At 43.6% G+C, this 22,352-nt stretch overlaps 1 protein-coding gene across 2 annotated transcripts in view; it reads right to left on the bottom strand.

The window, feature by feature from the left end:
• Positions 1-20,781, bottom strand: part of Nsmaf (neutral sphingomyelinase activation associated factor) — a 60,014-nt gene extending 39,233 nt beyond the window's left edge. For both annotated transcript variants that reach the window (XM_031366681.1, XM_031366682.1), the window contains exons 1-6: positions 20,474-20,781; positions 8,039-8,128; positions 4,222-4,300; positions 4,052-4,119; positions 3,937-3,973; positions 109-159 (exon numbers count right to left, since the gene is read on the bottom strand). In XM_031366681.1, the coding sequence (XP_031222541.1) occupies positions 109-159; positions 3,937-3,973; positions 4,052-4,119; positions 4,222-4,300; positions 8,039-8,128; positions 20,474-20,532 (384 nt within the window). In that variant the 5' untranslated portion in view covers positions 20,533-20,781. The remainder of the gene's footprint in view (positions 1-108; positions 160-3,936; positions 3,974-4,051; positions 4,120-4,221; positions 4,301-8,038; positions 8,129-20,473) is intronic.
• Positions 20,782-22,352: the final 1,571 nt, after the last annotated feature.

Below are 22,352 nucleotides of genomic sequence, written 5' to 3'. Positions count from 1 at the left end.
AGTACTCAGTATTACCATATATGATTAAACATGTTAACAGAATCATAAAAATCCTATTGATCAAAATCACTGCATAAATTTCAATAATACATGAGAAACTTTACTTACCCGTTCTATCTTATAAGGCGCCACGATATTGTGCTCTTTAATAAAATATACCTGAGAAAGACAAGTCAACACTGAAATAATAACCAAAAGTTTTCACTAAAAGAATTCCTATAAAGATACTATGAATTCGATGTTTAAATTGCTGTTACACAATCTCTATTTGCAAAGGTACTCATATTTATACTAGTATGGTTTTAAAGTACTTACATTGAAATAAAAAATGTTATATTAAAAAGTGAATCATCAATAAGTGGATTCAAGATGTCTTGTAAATATTATTTGTGTCAAGTAGCCAATCACAGAAGGCTAGGAGGTGTCAGTCCAGGAGACAGTGTCCTAACAAATGAGAAGAGCAAAGGCATGGAGGTATGATGCGGCAGCATTTTCTCTGTCCAATGTCACTAGGGCAGTGACAGACCTGTGACTGGACAGGAATAAGAGGTGGAGCTAAAGTTGGAGGAGGAGAAAGGTCAGGAGCAGGTGGTCATGGAATCAGAGGACAATGAAGAGTCAGATCTTGAGTGGTCATACAACCACACAAAGGTTTTTACAAAATAGATTATTTGGGTTAGAATACTGTCTTTATTATTTGGTTCTGAAATTGTTGTATTGGCATCTTGTAAACTGTGATTTTATTATTATATAAATCTGACTGGACATTAAGGCCTTAAGAGTCATGCTTTACTTACCAGGCCCTAGGTGCTATGTAGATAAATGATTGTGGGGGTATGTAGAGTTGCATGTGAGTGAGATGTTATAAATAGCTGGGAGAAAATAACAAGAGCCCACCGGGACATGGTGATGCCCAGACAACACTGGCTCAAGAACGTGGCCTGGCAGGAAATGGAGTCTGTGGGGTTAATTTATTTTTTTAAATATTTCCGCAATAGTATGATACATTCAAAGACATCAAGATATGTGTCCTCTCTCAAAGAGAATTGGCTCATGATGTCTGCATGAGGCCACCACTCCACCTGCATCTTAAAACAGTATAGAATCCACACCGCCATCTCCAGAGTGCATCAACTGCGTAGATTGTTATTTCCTGCCTTTTCCCTCACAATGCAACTCCTCCCCTTTCTGCTGCCCCTGCATTTCAAGGGAAGTTGTTCTAGCAGGGTTCAGAATGTAGACCCTGCTCTGTTCCTTGAGTGTTCACTAGCTGCTCTGAGGAGAACTATAATGGCACCCTCTTCCTTTTCACACTGTAAGGGGCAGGTAGCCACACTGTAATCCACAGGTAGCCACACTGTAATCCACAGGTAGCCACACTGTAAGGCACAGGTAGCCACACTGTAACCCGCAGGTAGCCACACTGTAATCCACAGGTAGCCACACTGTAATCCGCAGGTAGCCACACTGTAAGGCACAGGTAGCCACACTGTAAGGGGCAGGTAGCCACACTGTAATCCACAGGTAGCCACACTGTAATCTGCAGGTAGCCACACTGTAATCCGCAGGTAGCCACACTGTAATCAACAGGTAGCCACACTGTAATCCACAGGTAGCCACACTGTAATCCACAGGTAGCCACACTGTAATCCGCAGGTAGCCACACTGTAATCCACAGGTAGCCACACTGTAATCAACAGGTAGCCACACTGTAAGGCACAGGCAGCCACACTGTAAGGCACAGGTAGCCACACTGTAAGGCACAGGTAGCCACACTGTAATCCACAGGTAGCCACACTCTAATCCGCCACACTGTTGGCATCGCACTGTCCTCTGGCCCTTTGTCTGACCTTTGTGTAGCAAGACTCTTTCCCAGAGCTATCTGTGATTTCTTTGGGCCCTTAACCACCTTTCATCCCACTAAGCTACTGAAGCCACTCCTCTGAGACCCTCCCGCCCCCAGTCACCAAACCTCATGGTCAATTCTCAAGCCTCTTGGGCTGCCCTGGGAAATTCTACCCTGTGCCAGGACTTAAACATTAATTGGAATCTCCAACTCTCCATGTATCTTTGCAGCTTCAGCCTCATGAAACTTAGACAAGAACACCCTGGCATCTACTCCAAGTCTCTGGGACGTCTAGAATCCCCAGTGAGCTTTTCCTCCCTATCCACCCCCAACCTTGGCCTTTTATTTCAGTAAAGGTTAGCACTATCCAGATGGTTGGAAGTCTTTCTGGGTTGTCCTCTTGTATGCACTGTACCTAAGTCATCAGCACACCGCCAGGCTTTTCTACAGAATAGATCCAGACAGACTAGCTCTCACTGTCCTGATGCACACAAAGCACCAGGGTTTCTGAATGCCCTCTGGTTCTTCTGGTCCACTCTGGACCCTCACCAGAAAGATTGCAAAAACATACACATCAGGTCAGAGTCTTTTTCTTCTAGCTCCCAGTGGTTTTCCTATTTGCTCTGACTAACGCCCTCTGAGGGTCCAGAGGTCACCACAGCAGTGTCCCTGCTCCTACCTTGGCCTTCCTGTAGTCCTTGCTCTGCTCTGAATCTTCTGACTTTAACCAACTCCTATGTTTCATGATAATTGCCGGCTCACCTTGCTGGCACTGGTCAAGTGGCTTTCCCAGTGACCCTTTCCTAGCCACTCATCTAAAATAGCACAGCAGTGCTCCCTAATCTGCCCCACTGCTGCCCTGCTTTCACTTCCTTCATAACATTCATTACTACTTCGAACTAGAAAAAGGACCCTTTCCTTCCAAGCTATGGAAGACCTGCAATGAGCTCAAGATGGAATAACAAATACAGATTGTGCACACAGAGCTAGGGTTAACAGCAGGGCTCTCTCTACAAAGCACCAGATGGCACCTGGGGCATTAAATATGAAGTTGAATATAGTTCATGAATCTTTTTTTTTTAAATAGAAATTCTAGAAGGTACTAACAGAAAGTTACTTAACCCCAAATCTAAAAGACTTCCTAAGATAAATGTTAACACATGTTTAGCAGTGTTCTAGGAATGAAGGGTTAAGTGATTCAGACAGCTAGAGTCGGTCTTGCTACCTCCTACTCTACTCCCCAGATGCTCCAGGCACTGTCCTGTGCCAATCTCTGGACCAAGTGCTCAAGTGCAGTCATGTTCCCCAAAGACTTCCTGCACTCATCTGATCCCAGAAGGATGTTTCTCTGGACACTTCAGAAGTGCACAGAACGCAACCCCGGTAACACATCCGCAGACAAAGTTTGTGAAGTTGCAAGTCAAAGGAACAAAGAAGGACTGCTGCCTTTCCTTAGTTTTTTCAATCTACAAACTAATTAATGATATGCCAACAGAAAACTACATTTTAATTTGTCATATGATCCCAATACTAATTTGAGGACAATCGTGGGTGCATAAGTGAATATGGCACGTATCTGGAATGAACAAAAGACAATAATGTGGTCATTCCTGAGAGGAGAGACTGCCCTTCCTGAGGCATGCTGGGCTGTCAGGCCCAGGCCTGAGGTCACTTAAGTGGCTTCCCACCTTTACACTGGGAGGCCACAGAAGGAACTGCGGCGCTTTCATCCTAACCCTCCTACGCTGAGCTCCTGACGACAAGCTGCAATTCTTATCTTAAAAAGTTTCTTTCTCACGCCTTTAATCCCAGCACTTGGGAGGCAGAGGCAGGCGGATTTCTGAGTTCGAGGCCAGCCTGGTCTACAGAGTGAGTTCCAGAACAGTCAGGGCTACACAGAGAAACCCTGTCTCGAAAAAGAAACAAACAAAAAAAAACAAAAACAAAAAAAAAGTTTCTTTCTCAATGATTAAATTCTCAAGGCATTTTTGTCAAAAATATTATACACATTCATACACAAAAATCTTCACACAAGTTTGGAAAAATACGTACTAACATTTTAGTACGTATTTTTACTAAATGCTTCTTACCTGACTGAAAATGAGTGAAATACCCCATGACTTTGCCCTGAAATGAAGATAAAAATCATCAGACATATAACATTTTTTTTTTGTTGAAATAAAATAAAGGTGAAAAATGACCTACTTAGCAAAGTGTTTATTGGCTCCATTTTCTCCATGTTTTCCTATTTTTAAACAGTCTCTCAAAGGAATCTGGATAAAATTGAGAGAGATTATTATAAAAATAAGTAAAAATGAGAGTACACACATATACACAATTAGGAATGTTTCTGCTTACATTTAAAACACCTTTACCTTAAGAATGGGCTGAGATATTGCATCTGGTTCAAAAATCACTGATTTTGAACATATCTTTAAGGAGCCTCTGATTTTCCTGGAGCCAGAAGAGAAGAGACAGATTATCTGATGAACACTAGAACAATCTCAAAGGTTATTTATTTTAGCTAGAACATGGATTGCTAAGGTATCAGCTAATAAAAGCTTTGCAATGAGAGAAAGTGTGTAGCAGTGGTGACAAGCCACCATGTCCTTTTATCTCCACTTTCAGGAGGCTGGAGAAATACACACAGGCTAAGGTTATGACTTCCCTTGTTAAATGCAACCCCATGAATTATTATTAATTATTAACATTATCATTACTGTTATTTTGAATCTTCACAACTGCTCTCCACAGAAATGAAGGCTCACAAGCTGTATGATACATGCTAATCCTGTGATGATTTCATTCTCTGAACCTGGAGGAACTACACAGAAGACAACACTAAACAAGTACAATTAATTGACTAAAAGCATTTTTTTTTGTCACAGAAAAATTGTTTGAATTTTATATACAGGATAGCATAAACAATGATTCTGAAGTATCCAGAAAAAAATCTACTTTATGGTAATAAGCCATTTTAAAGACTTTGTGGATGTGCTATCATACAGTCAGGTGTGGGGCTGACCACTTCCATAGTTTCCTAGGACATTCATATGGCTTTACTATGTTTTAAGGAAAAAATATGCAAGTGTCTTAGAGGTTGCTGTTAATTTGGGCCAATACACACTGCCTTTACTTTCTTTTACCAATTGATTCTTATCAGTGATTAAATCAAGACAACAGCTTACTGTAAAGTCAGACACAGGTGAAGATATATTGAATGTATCTATAAAAATTATCTGAAGATAATTTCCAAAAGTGCATTTATATACAAGTGCAGTGTTTATGGTCTCACATTCTTCTCCATTTTTCACATGTATGTGCATGTGTGTGCTGATGTTTGCATGTGTGCAGACAAATGTGTGAGGAAGTCCACATCCATGTGCACACATGCTTGTGGAGGGCCTTGGGTGGTACTGGAATCCTCCCTCATTACTTCTGCACCTTCCTCTTTGAGACAGGATCTCCAACAGCAGCCAGAGCTCAGGGACATGGCTAGTTTCACTGGGCAGCGTGCTCAGGGAAGCCCTCTCTGCTGTCTTCCGAGGCTGGACTGCAGGCAGGCAGCCATTCCCAGCCAGTATGTTACACAGTTCTGAGGGTCTGGACTTAGTTCTCATGAGTGCATGAAGAGCACTTTAACCACTGAGCCATCTTCCCAGCCCTTGCTTCCTTTACAGTCATTTCGGTGCCATGTGGATACTTCTCTAGCTGATGGGTGAATTCTCTCTCTGTCCATCCAGGGCTCTTGGAACACCCTATTTTAACTGAGGCAACTGCAGATGGCCCTGTATACCCAAGGCTCTATCTCCATAACTTCACCCAAATCAGATTTTTTTTTTTTTAATTTTAGGAAGCACAAAACTAGGACTTGCTGTGTGAGAAGCACCGTGCTGAAGAGAAGGGGATGAAGTGATATGGAGGTGTCATGGTCAGTGCCTGCATAATCATAGATGTGTTAAGTAACAGAAGATGCTTGAAGGTTGCATACACAAGGACTTGTGTATTTGTGAGAATTGAAAGAGAAAAATCTGTGAGTTAATATCAGCATATAACTTAGAAATCTAAAGTGTCAAAAAAAAAAATACCCCAAAACAAAACAAAACAAAGCAGAATAAAAAAACCTACTAAGAAATATGGTCGTTTAGTGTGAAGATGTCCTCCCAACTCCCAGAGCAGCACTCTTGTGAAAGGATGTTTGCTGAAGCTTCATGTTACCCTCACCACTCAGTATACCACTGAACAGATGAATAGGGCCAGCATACAGAAGGCCACAGCTCAGCTTACAACTTTGCTTTCTCAAAGGGTTTTGAAATTTTACATTTTTCATGTTGTTATGTCCATTTACTTTTAATATGCAAACGTACCCAACAGTAAAACTTTTTAATAGTATAAAATTTCTAAGTATATGCAAATAGAATAGAAAATACCCATATACTACTCATTTATCAATATGTGGTTGGTTGCTTCTTGTATGAACCCCTCCTTAGCCCTGACGGTCTACAAACAGACCTGTTACCAGAGACACTACCACATAATTCTTTAAAGAAGCACTCCTCCCCCCCGCTGTTTTTTTAACATAATATTTTTATTGATTATTTACAAATTCCACATCATGAACCCCAAGCACACTCATTTCCCAGTCCTCCTAAGTCTGCCCACTGCCACTACACTATGACCTCCTCTCCCCAAAAAGGAGGGAAAAAACCCAAACAAGTCCAATTTCTGTTGCACAAATATTCAATGGAGCATGATCAGACTCCAGTGGCCAGACCCTTAGAGAAAACTGAGTCCTTCCCTGCCAGTACCACTGTCAGACGCCAAAGCCATCAGCTGTGGAGAGCTACACTTCAGCATCCTTATCATAATTTTAAGCGTTCTCTTCAATTCTTCAATGGCTTTCTGTCTGGGCTGTTACTCTTTTTTTTTCTTTTGGTTTTTTGGTTTTTTAGACAGGGTCTCTGTGTGTAACAACTCTGGCTGTTCCGGAACTAACTCTGTAGACCAGGCTGGCCTCAAACTTATAGAGATCTGCCTTCTTCTACCTGGGATTAAATGTACAACACCATTCCTAGCTTACTCTTCACATTTGTTAATCTAAAATAATTTTCCTGAGTCATGATTTTTGTTGTCTTTTTTACAGTATGAGGACAGAACATATATTCTCTTGAAAATTCTAGACAAGGGCCCTCCCACTATAGCAGCCCCCCGCCCCCAGCCCCGCAAGTGTTGATATTCCTCTGCCATGCCCTTCTTTACAGTATCCATGAGATCAATAGAACCTGTTCCCTAATCCAGCCATACCTCAGGGCAGGAACACACAGTGTCTACAACAGACACAAGGGACTTGAGGTGAGATTAATCCTGATGAGCCCACCACAAAAGTTCTCAGTAAGGTCTTCCCTAATGGTTTCAGCAGCCCTTGAAGATTATGATACACCATAATTATGGTATAGTCTCCATGAAGAACCAGACAGAGATATCTTTATAGATCATAGAGTCACAGGGTGATCAAACATGGGCCACATGGAAACAAATCGCAGTGGCTGCTCCAAAACAACCAATAAAAGCAGATGGTCATTCATATTGGGCTGAAAGGCTCTATGTGGTCTGCTGGCCCCCTCATAAGATTCATTGCTTCATTGGGGTTTAAATGCTATCACTCCATTATAGAATTTTCCAGCTAAGAATAAGTTCATATTAATCAGCAATTTAGTGACAATGAAGTACAATTTGTACAAAGAAAACAAAAATTCAAAGAAAAACAGGCTTCGGTTCATAGCTTTCAAAAATTGAAGCAAAGCAACTAGATCTGTTTTTACAGGAGCAATTAGAAGTTATGGAGAAAACAGATTTTCCACCAGTTCACAGTGTATTATTTATTACTTCATTTTGAAGAGGGTGACATTTCTCACTGCTCCATGGTTTATGAGCAGTACTTTACTGCAACCCAGTGACCAAGAGCAGGGTGCACAGTGTGACAAGGGAGATACAGGAGAAGAGTGATGCACTAGACCAGAGGGCCTCCTCAGTAGCTTCATGGGAGCCAGAAGCCCATCTCTAAGTTGTGCCCCCATCATTGCCTAGGTATAAGGAGAGAAGAAGGGCCCCTATGCAGCCAGCCCTGTGTTCAGTGGAAAGAAGTCAGACCTCAGAGTCCTCTAGTGCCCAGAGCTCTCTGAACTCACTCACCTTTCCTCATGGCTGCCCTGGCGCTGGACATGGAAAGCTGTGTGCTGCTCAAAGTAGTACTCCTCCAAGTTGAGCAGCAGTAAGGAAAACCTAAGCACAGAAGACAAAGACAGCTCTGTGTGGCATCTGTTAAAGGCTTTATACATAAAATGCCTGCTCCCAAATCCCCAGGCCGCACTCCCTCCATGAAGCCCACACTCCTCTCTCCCTCGCCCCAGACGGAGTCCTTCTCAAGGTAATTGCACTCTCCTTAAGCAAGTCCCAACTGTGTTAAATTGTTTGTGAGGACCGGGCTCTCTACCCCAGCTCCATAAAGTTTTCATGTCAGTGTCTGCTGACGCCATAAGCCAAGCTTCCCCGCCACACCCCAACACCATGTCCCTCACTGACTTCAGTTTTTGTGACTCCCAGGAAACAATGAACTCTACAAGACAGGTGTGAAGATGATTGTACCCAACCTGATGTTTTATGTGAGACCGTGAAAGGCAGCCTGTTTTCTGGCAGAGCTAGGTTTAAACCCGGAGACCCAGCAGAAAACTCTGCAAGGGACGGAAGGAAGTTTGCCACGCTCCCAGACACTAGGCTCCTGATACGAGGCCTCAGCTCCATAATTCTTTAGCCATCAGTCACGTAGGGCAATGCCCCAAGCCCCTGGTATTATCTGGACTCCACCTCCACAGTTACCTGGCAACAGCCAGGTAGGCCTGCTCACTATAAAAGGGGCTGCTTGCCCCCTCCTCCCTCTCCTACTCTTACTCTCTTAATCTTGCCCTCTTGCTCCCCCTCTCTCCATGTGGCCATGGCCAGACTCTGCTTCTCTACTCTCTCCATCTCTTTGCCTTTCACTGCCTCTACTACCCTCTTAGGTCCCCTTCCCGCCATGACAATAAATGCCTTAAGACCATGGACGGCCTCTTCTCATCAGACCCGCTGTGGAGAACAATGGAGCAGGTCTTCTCAGCCTCTCTGGTTCTCAGCCACAGTCTCCACCAAGCCAAGTCAAAGACTATCATCCCTGTGAGAATCAGCTGGAGCTCTCCTCCTGCCCGGTTCCCTTTGGCCCCTGGCCAGAGCCAGCCCTCGCTATAAGCTCAGCTCTTCTGCTGTATCCAGTGGTGTCTGAGGTGCCCAAGAGCTAGAACCCACTGTTCCTGGCCTTCATGCAGCCCTGGGGACCCCGAGCCAATTCTGGCAGGTTCCCCATGGACCTCAGACTGCCCCTCCCCATCTCCAGAGCGGGGTCCTGTGGCTTCTCACAGCCCTATGCCCGCCTGGCAGCAGCTGTGGGTTACATGCAGTCAAACTTCCCGCGTCTGCCTCCATGAGCTGCCCAAACCCTGTGGCGGACCAGATGTGGGACACCATTTTAACCCACAGTTTTAGACACCACACGCATGTAATAAGCAAAAGAAATGGACTGAGTTGAAAAGTTCCTTGAGTTTTAAGAGCTTGAACGTTAAAAGGAAGACAGGACAGAAATGTGAACTGGGCAGGCAGTTCCTGCTTCAGCCTGATGACCTGCCCACTGACCTCCACTCTTGCACCATGGTGCGTGCACATGCACACACAACTAAAAAAAATAAAGTAATAATTTAGTTGAACTGCCACAGAAATAAGTATAAGGCCAAATAATGAAGAGAAGCATGTCACTGGCTGCGGAATATGGGCAGGGAACACTGACAGCATCTCGAGTCCCCGAGAAAGCTTTCAAGAAAGCTTTCAAGTAGGGTCAGACTTCAGATGGATCTAGATGTTCTGCTGTCCTGGTGGGAGAGGTCTGGATTAAATGTCAACTACACAGAATATCGTTTATTTTACTTCCTCCTGGAACAATACTAAGGTGTGAATAAAATATTTTAAAATGACAAAACCCAAAGATGTCATCAAACTAGAGAGAGATCAAAGCCAGGGAGAGATGTGAGCTAACCTTTGGGAGGCAGAAAGCAGATGGGAGGATTACCCGCACACAGAAATCATTGTTGATGTTTCTGGAGATGGACTCACTCATCGGAAAACCAATAGAAGAGCAGGACTTCCCCAAATCTGGACCCTGCAAGTGTCGCTGTGCAGGAGTCACTCCTAGATAGGCAGCTTCTAATGCGATAGTACAAGCTTACAAAGTGAAGGACCAGAGACAGTGCAGGGTCAGAAGGAAAGGTCAAAGACTAATTAATATCCTTCACAGACAAAAGGGACAGAGTGACAACCAAACTAGCTGAATGGTCATGGCATTCTAATAATGTCCTGAGTGACAGGAGATATCGTTTACTCAAAAAACAACCTGACCCAAAGGACTGACTCACAAGATTAAAATTAATGAGTACAGGAACCAGTTTTACCACGTAAATTTTATTGATCTGTCCTCTAGTTTAAAATTTCTGAACAAGAATTAGTCATAAATTTGATTTAGTCTCCAGTTTATTTAAAAAAAAAAAATTAGTCATAAGCTAACCTTGCCAGAGCATGGTCTGAAATGTTCCTCAGTCCATCTGAATTCAGGAGTCACCAGACTCAGGAGTGTGGGGGCATTCCTCTGATGTGCCAGGTAACGTCCAGGAAGGCACCAGTCAGGAACTTACTCACTACTGACCGCCCACTCTTAATTCCAGCTGCACCTAATGGGCTGCTGTGCATCATTCTTTCTGTTCCCTGCAGCCCCCACAGCTTCCACAGAAAGAGGGAAGCAAACTAAGTGTTCTTCAACAAGACACACACGTGATCTTACCGCTAGGAAACATAGAGCACTTTCCAGAACAACTGCTCTTCCACACAGTAATTAAGATATATGTATATCTACTTTTTAGCACCAAATCTATCATAAATTAATAATATTTTCTTTTGTTTATCAATACTTACGTTTAACAAGAAATGCAAACCTACAGATAAGAGCTCTGATCATATCTTAGCATGTAGCATTACGGTTTAAGCAGCTCTTTAGTTTGTCTTCACTCAAGTGTTTACTGGTATGCTTTAAATATTTTTTTTTTTTTTTGAGACAGGGTTTCTCTGTATAGTCCTGGCTATCCTGGAACTCACTCTGTAGACCAGGCAGGCCTAGAACTCAGAAATCCGCCTGCCTCTGCCTCCCAAGTGCTGGGATTAAAGGCATATGCCACCACCACCACCACCACCCAGCTAATTATTTTCTATGTAAAAAATATTTCAATTAACTTTCAACAATAATTTCCAAACAATAGTCTACAGAGTAAAAATCCTAATGCTTGAAAAATCTTAAAGTCACTGTTATACAGTTTTATAATTTCGCGCTCTCATGCCTTAGTATTACAGGAAACCATGAATTACTTCTTTAGAAGACTTGTGCAACCCACCTTTACAGAGCATGGTCATTTTCTAGATATATTTTCTCATTTAGCAAGTCATTATATTAAGCATGTTATTATTCTATCTTCAGGTCACCTGAAACTTAAAGCATACTGATTGGGTAACACCTGACCAATTGCTCCACTGGGGACAGGAGGATAACCCTACATGCTCAGTAACTCAGTCATTCCCAGTCAGGCTGATAGTAGTAGGTCTACAGTGTTTACTAGTCAGGCCTATGCCTAGGTTCTATGTGTAAATCTAGCACAAGCTCAATGGAAAAAGTGCTTTGACACCTGGGTGGCACTGCACAGGACACAGGAAAGCCACTGAGTACATACCCATACTGGAAACACCTCCCACCCCCAAACAGCAAGGTCTGGAGTGAGGACTAGGGGGGGAAAGCAAAACCTCTCCTCATGTGCCACTGTCACTCCTGACTCTCCTGTAACAAAGGCAGGCACACAAGGGAAAAGCTCAACAAATTTATTTAATCAAAGTTTTGCCTGACAGGGGACCCTTCCCAAGTCCCAGGGGAAACTGCCTTCCTTTTAAGCTTAAGTCCCTGAGACACAAACAAAGTAGACAGCTGTGCAGAAACGTGAAGCACAGAAGGGTGGTACGTGGAGAGGGAACCCAACAGCAGTTCTGCTCAGAGTCCTCGACCTCCCCTCACAGTGAAGGTCTTCAAGAGAGGAACAGAAATTGACCTTTCTCGTTTCTGTGGCGGTTTAACGGAGACAGGCTTTAAGTTCTGTGACACAGTATGCGGAAGTTGAGTTTAGAAGGGCATAGAGGCAAGAGGTCAGACTTTCCAGAGCCGCCTCAGCTCTTCAGTTCAAAGTACTCAGCATGCTAAGAGCAAGCTCTGAGGTGTTCCTCTCAGACTCTCAACAGTCACTTAGATTAGATCCCATCTAACTATATGAACATCTGTCTCCCCAGCCTGTATCCTCTGCCCAAGTGAAGATGACTGGCATTTACTTCATTTTTTACCTACCAATCAGAACTCCACCAACAGAAATTAGAGCACCAGGGTGGGACTTCACTGGTAGTTCACGGTGGTAAGTGGTGAAAAGTTCCTGCTTCCCCTTCCATGCTCTGTGAACCATCCGTCTATCTAGAACTGCCAGCAGCCAGTGCATGCATGTTCCTGCAGCGAGTTCCTACATCACTAGACAACTGCAATTCTACTTGGAAGCTCCCTGCATTTCTATGTCAGCAGACACTTGCGCCTTCTGTATCTCACAAAATGAAATTCTCTTTTAGAGGAAGGTCACTGCCATGAAAAGAATACAAAGGAGGAGTCCTTTTCTTTGTCCTAAGTCCACGTGGTCCTGCCAAGTAGCTACATCCATCCTTATTTCAAACATAACTTCAAAAGATTTTGGTTTTGTCTTTTTCTCACCTACAGCCTTTTCAAAGCCTCCATTCAGAGGAGGCTCTGACTTTCTTAAAGCCAGTTATAACTTCTGGACTCAGATCTGGGCGACACTATTATACAGCCATTCAGTATAATGTTTGCTTGTCTTCCTTTCTGCAGCTCTTCAGGAAAGGGAACTTGGACTAGAAATTCTGAATTATATTTTTGATGATGTACATAGTTCTTGAGTGAAAAGGTTTTCCAGAACTTTCCAGTAATAATGTATGTATATATGTGTGTGTGTATATATATGTGTATGTATGTGTGTATGTATATTTATATATATATGTGTACATGTGTGTGTGTGTATATATATATACAGAGAGAGAGAGAGTGGGGGTTTTGTGGGTTTTTTTCTTAGTTGAAACTTTCAATTCTGCTTTCTTAAAAAATCTAGGTTTTGGATAAGGCTGCAGCCTCGATCTCTTGACTCAAATGGGTTACCTCAAATCATTGCTTTTTCTGAAGATTTTCCACTGCTCTTTGCTTCACTCATTTCTCTTTAATGTTCAGAATTCAGTAGACTTCCCAAGTTCTGTACATTAGGATAAATTTTAAGTGTCAGAAGGGAAGTGAGGAGCTGTCATTAGCTCCAGTAAGCTTCTCTGTACTTGTCACTATTGCCACTTCCTGTTTTCTGGTCTACCCCAGGTACACATCTGTCACTTTTTCCAGTCCAGTGACAGGGCCTGCAATGAATGAATACAAATTTGTTAGCTGTTTCTCTTTCCAAAAGCTCCTCACTGTGGGCCCCGCCCACCCTGGTCCTGAATTCCAGACTCAGGAAGGTTGCATCTTCTCAGTATTAAGGACCACTGCCTCCCTTGGCAGGTTGAGACCTTCCCACAAGTCTGCAGCTTCCCAGCCTTGGGTTTTAATCTCAACTCCACCTCCTGAGCCTCAGTGAAACCTAAACGCACATTATCCCTTGTTCCAATTAGCTTTCTGTTGCTGTGATAAACACCAGACTTTATATATGCTTCCAGGTTACAGGTCTCACTTAGAGAAGTGGCTCTCAACCTGTGGGTCACAAGTGACCTGTTCACCAAGGTCACCTAAGACCATCAGAAAACACACATTTACATTATGATTCGTAACAGTAGCAAAATTACAGTTATAAAGTAGCAACAAAAATAAGTTTACAGTTGGGTGTCAGCACAGCATGAGGAGCCGTGTTAAAGGGTCACAGCATTAGGGAGGTTGAGAACCACTGATCTAAAGAAAGCCGAAGGCAGAACTCAGGATACCTCCTCCCAGAGCAGCGTCGCTTCCTAGCTTGTGGCCAGGTTCATGTAAAACTGCATTTCTTGAACAGCTCAGAACCACCTGTTCAGAGTACCGTCGCCCACAGTGGGCCAGGCACTCCCCCATCAATTAGCAGTCAAGAAAATGCCTGCACAGACAGCTCACAGGCCAATGTGATGGAGGCAGTTCCTCAACTGAGGCTCCCTCTCCCCAGGTGTCTCTAGTTAGTGTCAAGTTATCCACATGCTACAAATCTGCACAGAAATGTCTGAGTGATTAAAGAGTATTGCTAGTTCTGGTACTCACTCGCTCATATAAATCACTGGTTCCTCTTCCTCTGCAGAAGCTGTGGGTCCCTAGCAAACCCAACTTCACTACTTCTTCTGACTTTTGTAGTCCTTCCCCTCCATAGCAAGTCTACAGCTCCATTACTAAGCCCGACTCTAAGAATCACACTCTCTTCTCAATGGGTGAGAAAACTACATCCTGACCCAGCTCAGCTAACAAAACCCCTTCCACTAACACTACCCATAAAGCCCACTGCTTCTAATTTCAAGTCTCCACAATCTAGAAGGAGAAAGGTGGAAGCATTGCCAAGGCTCTTAAAAGTCTTTCGGCTACCTTATTCATCCAGGCTCATAGCCCAGTGTGCTGGGTGATGAAGCTGTGAGGGGGAGTGCTTACCCAGCACCTCCAGGGCCCTGGAGACAATAATCTGCAGTACATACACAAAACCACAGCCCAGGGAGCCTCGGGAACCTGACAGACATAAAGAAGTGGTTGGAAAGAACAAGCAAACAAAACAGAAAGCGTAGATGCCTAACTGACAGGACCATGGCCTTTTCCCTCTCTCAGGTGCTCACAGTCACCTAGGAATCACAGTAAAGCTGAATTCTGATGTGGACCTGGCTTGCAAGCTCCAGGCATGCTCATTCAGCTACCTATGGGATGCAGGGAGACTAAGATTCCAATGCCATATAAACTAGGCTTCCGTCACTCCAGACTAATTTTAAATGTCAGAGACCATAACAGTAAGTACTGTCCAGCAGTTCACATGCCTTGTGTTTAAAACAGAATCAGTAAGTCACAGTGGGATAAAGGCTGGACTTGGGCCCAAGACCTCGCTCAGTGCTGTTAGTTTTGTCTTTGTAGCTCAGAGTTTCATAGGTTTTAGTCTCTCCTGGCAGGGAGGCGTCCCAGCACATTTTCTTCCTTCCTCTTTCAACCTATAATGGACATTCAAATTCTGGGCGTGTCTTGTTCTCTGTTAACCTTCTCTGGAAATGTCTTCAGAAACACTGAGGTGTGTTCCCTGGTATTTCCCACTGCAATCCAAGTGACACAACCAACCTCGCACACAGCTAAGCTATGTGACCTTGTCAAACATTTATTTAATTACTTAAGTTCAACTCTGAAATGTAGTGGAAATACTGAATAGGTGAGCTTATTTAGAAAACAGACCAAATAAACGGGAGTCTAAAGAAATCAACAGGGCTGGATAAATGGTAGTAAACACCACAGAGAGGAGGCCTCCAAGGCTTCCAAAGAAGACAGTCTATTTATAAACAGTTCAATTGCAGCAGTGCTGGTCTGTTACAGATGGAAGAGTGGTATCCTGCAAGGCTGCCCGGAATCCAGCTATGGCTTTGTGTTTAAGACCGTCAGTTCTGGTTGTTCTTACTAGACCCCCAATGATGCCAGGGAATGTGCTCATGCTTCCCCGCTATAGACAGGGATACCTCAAATCCTGCCAGATCTTAGAGATTTCGCCAGTCCCCCATCAGGCCAGTAGGGGTAAGGAGAAGGCAAAGCCCCCTGGTCATTCTGCAGGGTTCGGGTTTCTCCCTATCTTAAGTGGCAAAGTTGAGTAGCTCAGTGCTGTTGAGAGCACAGCAGGGCACACCCGTTTCCAACCATGACTCTGCTGGTGATATCATGACCTACATTGCTTCTCCAGCAAGTCCTAGGCTATCCCCTGGCCATCTGCCTTTGTTCAGAAATGTTAAAAAAAAAAAAAATGATACACGCCAGCAAGACTGTTCTCAAAGCAAGGGCGAAATAAGGATGTGTTTAGACACACAGAAACCATGGCCACTTCCTACCATCAGACCCCGTTCAGAGGAACACTTACAGGATATTACTAAGATAGAGAATTTCCATATGGAAGACATGGCATGCAAGAAGGAAAACCCATCAAAGACTGTAGCAAGTATGCACATAAAACTATGCAGTTATTAATCAGGCAATCCTAGTGTGTAGATTGAACTGAACAACAGTGGGCTATAATTTAGTGTGGGACAGCAGGAGTAATTATTCCAGGGCCTGTGCTTTGGTTGAGAGGGAGGCAGGGAGGATGATTAGCTTCAGATATTAAATTACATGCTAAAATGTCAAGCATAAGCACCAAAGCAAAGATGAAATTAGAATACAGAACCTCAGAGTCGGCAGGGAAATAGGAAGAACACACAGGGACTTCACTTAATCTAAAGGAAAGGGGCTGGGGATATAGTCAAAGAATATAGAAGAAAGAAATCTGTCACAATAATAAATGAACTTTGCCTGAGACAGACTCAATATGACCTGCTAACAAAGCCAACAACACGGGGCTGGCACACAGTTCGGTATTTGGTGGCACACCTGACATCCTGTGTGATCTCTTGGGTCCGCTTGGTAGAAGCAGAAAACTGACTCCAGCAACTGTCTTCCACTCACATGTGCGCATACACGTACACATACACACATGCACAAAGTGAATGTATAAAATGTAATGGTTTTAAGCTTAAAATTTAGGTAATACATTATTCTCAAGAAACATATACAAAACAAGGTTACAGAAATAATGAAGACTGGAAAATTTCGTATGACAAAAATCACCTAAAACTCCCAGTATAGCTATATTAATATCAGACCAAAAATATTACTAGAAATAGTGAGGTTATTATATGTTCCTAAAGATTCACTTAAGATATAGATATAAATTAATAGTAAGTAACAGGGTTGACCAGAATAGTTGCCAACCATCTGAAAGTCACTGTGCTTAATCCGCAGCACTAGGGGGAAAACAAAACAAAACAAAACAAAACACCAATTTTCAAAATCGTTTGAGTTAAAATGTTAGGCAATTTCTAAAAATCTGGTGATAAAAATTGAGACCTCAGTGGTATTTAGAAGAAACTTATAACTCCGACTTAAAAAGTGTTTACCTACCATGCATGAGGGCCTGAGTTCGATCCCCACTGTATCAACAACAGCAAAAAAGGAAAATACTGTACCCTGGTTAATACAGTCTTGGGTATGATGCATGCTTGTAATCACAGCTCTCAGGAAATATGGGTAAGAGTTCAATAATTCACATCTGGCATGGACTACATGGGACCCTATCTCATAAAAGAAAGGAAGGAAGAATGGGGTGGGGCATGGAGGGAAGAAACTATAATTAAGTTTCTTAACTGTACAAATCATACAGCAAAAAAAGCCTCAAATTCTATTTATGGCTAGATTCTTATTTGGGAATAAGTTAATTTGAGATAATAAAGGAATAAGGAGATGGGCTACTAGCATTTTTGATGAAGCCAATGTAAATTCTAAGTTAACCAAATATTTGCAGCATTTATTTTCTCACTCAATGATTTATATGTTAAAAAAAAAGGAAAGAAAAGAATGAGCCAATTTCTTTAAAGGCACAAATTTGTGATTCACAAGCATTCCTGATTGACTGAATCCTGATTCTGCAATTTATCTCCGTTTCTAATACCTAGCATAACCTACAACAGAGAAAAAGGAACTAGAACATTCCACATTAGAAATGGAAGATTACACAGAAGACTAACAAATCACTTAGTATTCTAAAAATGTGTAATAAATAAATGCAAACTCAATTGATAAGCAAATATGCTGAGTAAAAGAAATTTAATAGCATAACCAAGAACTGCATATCCATGGACTCTTTAGAACAAGTGGAAGTCTGGAGAATGCCTGTGACATATAGGCATACAACAGAAACTTAACAATCAATAATGCTTGAGCCTGAGACGAAGCTTAGAAACCGCAAAGCTGTTCATTCCATTCCATCATAGGATCAGAATACAGCTCGTGCTCTCTGAAGGCTCGTGGTGTCTCAGTCATCTAAAGGTCTATATCACCTAAGATGAGGAGAGCTGGGACGACAAAACTTAAACAGAAAGATTCATAAGTGGAAACATCTTCAGTGGCAGTTTGTAGAGCAACTTCCTTTGCTTACCTACTGAGCATTTCGGCCATGCCCAACTACTTTCGAGAATATACTAGAACTGTCTCCTGACTTTTTTCATTTGCCTTCATTGGCATCTAATCGTGGCCTTTTGACACAACCAGTAAAGTTAATATGGCTCCTGACATAATTGTAGGAATATAAGAATATTTAATTAAACTATCTTCTAGTCCTAAAAATTACTAAGGCTTTCTTTTTCCCATAAACTTCAGCAAACAGTACCAGTGCATGATTATTTGAAACCTAAGTCAGAGTACAAGGCTGTGTACATAACAGTACAGGATGTCCAGATGGAAGTTGAATTTTAGATAAACAATATTTTTAGTCTGTTCTGTGGTTTTAGTATAAATATACCCCCCAAATCTACATGGGACATATGCTAAAATATTATCTAAAATTAATATTTAACCGAGAGTCTCATATTGTACCTAACAATCCCAGTCAGGCTTCTTTTTCCAGCCTTCTTAAGTGCCATATACAATACCAGCCCTATTCACCTCTATCTCATTAAACATCTAGATTATACTGACTTTTCTCCATTCATTCTTCTGTCATCACTGTGGCAGAATGTCCTAGCCAGGAGCTTCTGCTTCGGTGGAAAATGTAACTTATTCTAACTGCAGCTGAGTCAGCAGTCAGAGAAACACAAGCTAACTTCAGTTTCTCTTTCTCTGGGGTCACTGTTTGGTAGCTGTGGAAATCTAAAATCCCTAACTCAGTATGAGAAGAGCCAGTGAGTACAGGGAGCGGAGAGGCCTCTGGTTATCTCTAAAGCTAGCCTCAAGCTCCGGGCAAGAAGAGTTCTCTGAGATAGCTGAAACCTATCATCTGGCCCATTTATAGCCAATGTTGCCAAATGATACGCCAAGAAACACGTGGGCAGAAATGGTAGATTTGGGTCTCAGTAAGGTTGGTATTCCAAAGTTAACTTTTAGAAGCTCCTCTTTTTAAAAGTGAATTCTATGATTTGTAAAGAATCTGCTTGGTTTACGTTCAAATCTCACAGTCAGAAGCGTTTCTCTAGTGCAAACATATCTATGAACAGTGATCTAAAAGACTGCAAAGCTATTCAGCAGAGAAATTAAAATCTGGGGTGATCAGGAAGTAAAATTCAGCGGCTGGTGCTGAGTGTAGGGAATAGCTGATGCTGGCCACTGATAAATGCTTGACCTGGGAGAGCTCCTACCTTGGAGTACCTTGAGCCTAATACGTAAACAAAACAGCATTTGCTGGAACTACCAAGGGCAGCGAGTTCCCCTAACATTACACAACAGTGTAAGACGATTAAAATAAGTCAGAATCTAAGACAAAATGCCCCCTTTCCGATTTCACAGTTTACCACTGAAGTCAGAGGATTGTTACCGATGACTAAGTCCTAGAACAGGACAGGCCAAGCCTTTAAAATGTTAATGTGAATGCTCATCAACGTAAAGCCGAGCACAAACAAGTCTTTACAAGTAGTTGGTGCCAGACAAAGAAATTCCTTTTAAATTCGGGAGGGAAGTGGTCATTTTAGAAGTGACCACCTTGCCTGACCACTACAGCCTAAAGGGAGATGCTCGGATGGGGGACGAGGGCAGGTTGAGTAAGAGCTACAGGTGAGGACTCCCTCCACAAAGTCACCCAGAATAAAAGCTGCACCTGCATGTCCTGGCATAAACTGCTTTGCTGGCTCCACTGAGCGACAACGCCACAGTCCGATCCCAGCTCCCACCAACAAACCCCGTATCTCCAAAAAAATCAACGTAGCCCGCGTTCCCGTTGGAACCACAGCTGGAATCACCCGCTGGCGCGTGGGTCACACACACACACACACACAAAAAGCCCTGGGAAGGACACACTGGGCGGAAGTCCGCTTTCCTGTGAGGGGACGGGATCTGAGGGAGGCCGGAGCTCTACCCACGTCCTCCCTGGGCCGCGGCTGACCGCGACCGCCCGGCCGCACGCCGCTTCTCCACCAGCCTCCCACGCGGGCCAGCTGCAGGGCGCGGAGGGTCGGTGGGGAGACGCCGGCTGGGGGCGGCGTGCGTGCGGGCGAGCGGGCGGGCCGGCGGGCGAGCACGGGGAAGGCCCTACCTTCGCGTCCCGAGGGTCCCCGGCCAGCCGTGCCCACCCGCGGCTCTGCGGCCCCGGAGGCGGCCGCGACCTGCAGGAGAGCCCCCGGCTGCCGCCCTTCCCGGCCTCCCGCCCCGCGCACCTCTCCTTGGAGTAGAGCTGCAGCTGCTGCTCGCGCTGCCTCTTCCGGGTGAACGCCATGGAGGCCCAGGGCGCGCAGGCCGCCGACTGTCCCGAGCAGTCCCGAGCGGCGGTGCCGGGCGGGCGGGCGGGCGGGCGGGCGGGCGGCCGAGAGCCCCACGCTGCGCCCCAGGGCCCGCGGCGTCCGGACCGCGCTCACCGCAGCATCCTCGCGTGGGGACTCGAGCGACGCCGTGACTCAGGCCCGGAGGAGGGGCGCGCAGTGACCTGAGGCCGCAGGAGCCGCGTCTTACACTGCCCCGACTAACCTCTGCAGCGCTGCGGCAGCGGAGGATACCTCACACGTGAAAGCCGGAGACCTGCCCGGGAGCCCCCAGTTCGTTGGCGGCGGGGATTTGAAATAACCAGGTTTTGGATGTTTAGTCCCAAATTTCAGTCTTTGAAATAAATAATCGATAGGTTTCTCTTTTTTTCGCCCATGTAATATTCACAGTTAGGTTGTAACTATTATCACAGTGTTGGTATATTTTTACCATCTCAAAAAGAAACCTGTACTCTTAGCTGCATCTCTACAAACCTTTGCTGTAGAAAACTACTTAACTTCTGTCTCTGTGAATTTGCCTAGCCTGGACATCTGAAATAAAAACATTCCATACAATCTGTGGTCTTTGTGTCTGATTTCTTTCATTTAGCACAATGCTTCCAAGCTTTGTCTGAGGTACAGCAGAAGTCAACATTCTATTCCTTTTTAGCACTGAAGTGTATTCCATTGTATTACAGACTGCATTTCCATTAATATGTTCAACAGTTGCCAGGCACATCAGTGTTTCCACCTCTTGGCTTTTAAGAATAATGCAGCTATAAGCATTCATGTACCTGTTTTTGTGTGCAAATGCTTTCATTTCTGTTGAGTGAAGTTGAAATCAAAGAGTGGAGTTGCTAGACTGTCTTAATAACTCCATCTGTGTACTCTGAAAGTCTGCCACAGTGCTTTCAAAATATCCGCACCATTTAACTCCCACTAGCAGTAAAGAAAGGTTCTGACCTTCAACAATACTTACTATCTTTTGTATTAAGTCTATCCTACCTATCAATTACGACTCGTATTTCATAGGGGTTATAATTTCTCAATACCCTGAGAATAAGCTGGGATGTTGCTTACCTTTAAGGGACTCTCAGATAACAACCCTCTAAGTTGTGTGTGTGTTGAAACACTCCTAGCCTTGGCTTAAGAATCAGGTTCTGCAGGGTTGAAAAAACAAAACAAAACAATGGGGGTAGAAATATCAGTGCTTCTTAGCTGTCTTTCATCAATGGCAGAATGTGGGGGGGAAGATAGGTCATAACTGAAGAAAAGCTGAGTACCCTGTGTCAGTGAATCTCTTCCTTGTATCCAAGTGTTTGCTGCACAGGGGCTATAACTGGCGTTATGGTCCTTGGGAAATTGTTTGTGTGCATATGTGCACAATGAAAGGAGATTATGTGAATGGCTAAGGTACCATCTGAAAATTTTCTGTATGACAAATAGTATAGTAGATGTTATGAAATCAGAGGAGAGAAATTAATTTGGCTAGAATAAAGTAAGGAAAAAATAGACCAGAATATAACTTTTCTTTTCGTTAAACATTTAGGAAAAATGTGGTCCTGGTAGGTTGAGAGTGACAGAGTCTCTCTTGGACAAATTCTATTCAGGTCCTTCTGAGTCCTCTTAAGTTGGCCTTGATCTTAGCTTAGAAAACTGTGGACTTCCATCTCGTCCCATCTCCATATTATGAGATTTAAAGCTCTGGCATCATTTCTAATGGTTCTCCCAGATGGCCCTAAGCCCCTTTTAGTACCTGTTCAAAACTGCCAAGAGATCTTATTGTTGTCCTAGACAA

The sequence above is a fragment of the Mastomys coucha genome, unplaced genomic scaffold (genome assembly GCF_008632895.1).
Source record: "Mastomys coucha isolate ucsf_1 unplaced genomic scaffold, UCSF_Mcou_1 pScaffold14, whole genome shotgun sequence".
Lineage (NCBI taxonomy): Eukaryota > Metazoa > Chordata > Mammalia > Rodentia > Muridae > Mastomys > Mastomys coucha.
The sequence above is the reverse complement of the archived record's forward strand: the minus strand, read 5'-3'. Positions and strand labels throughout refer to the sequence as shown.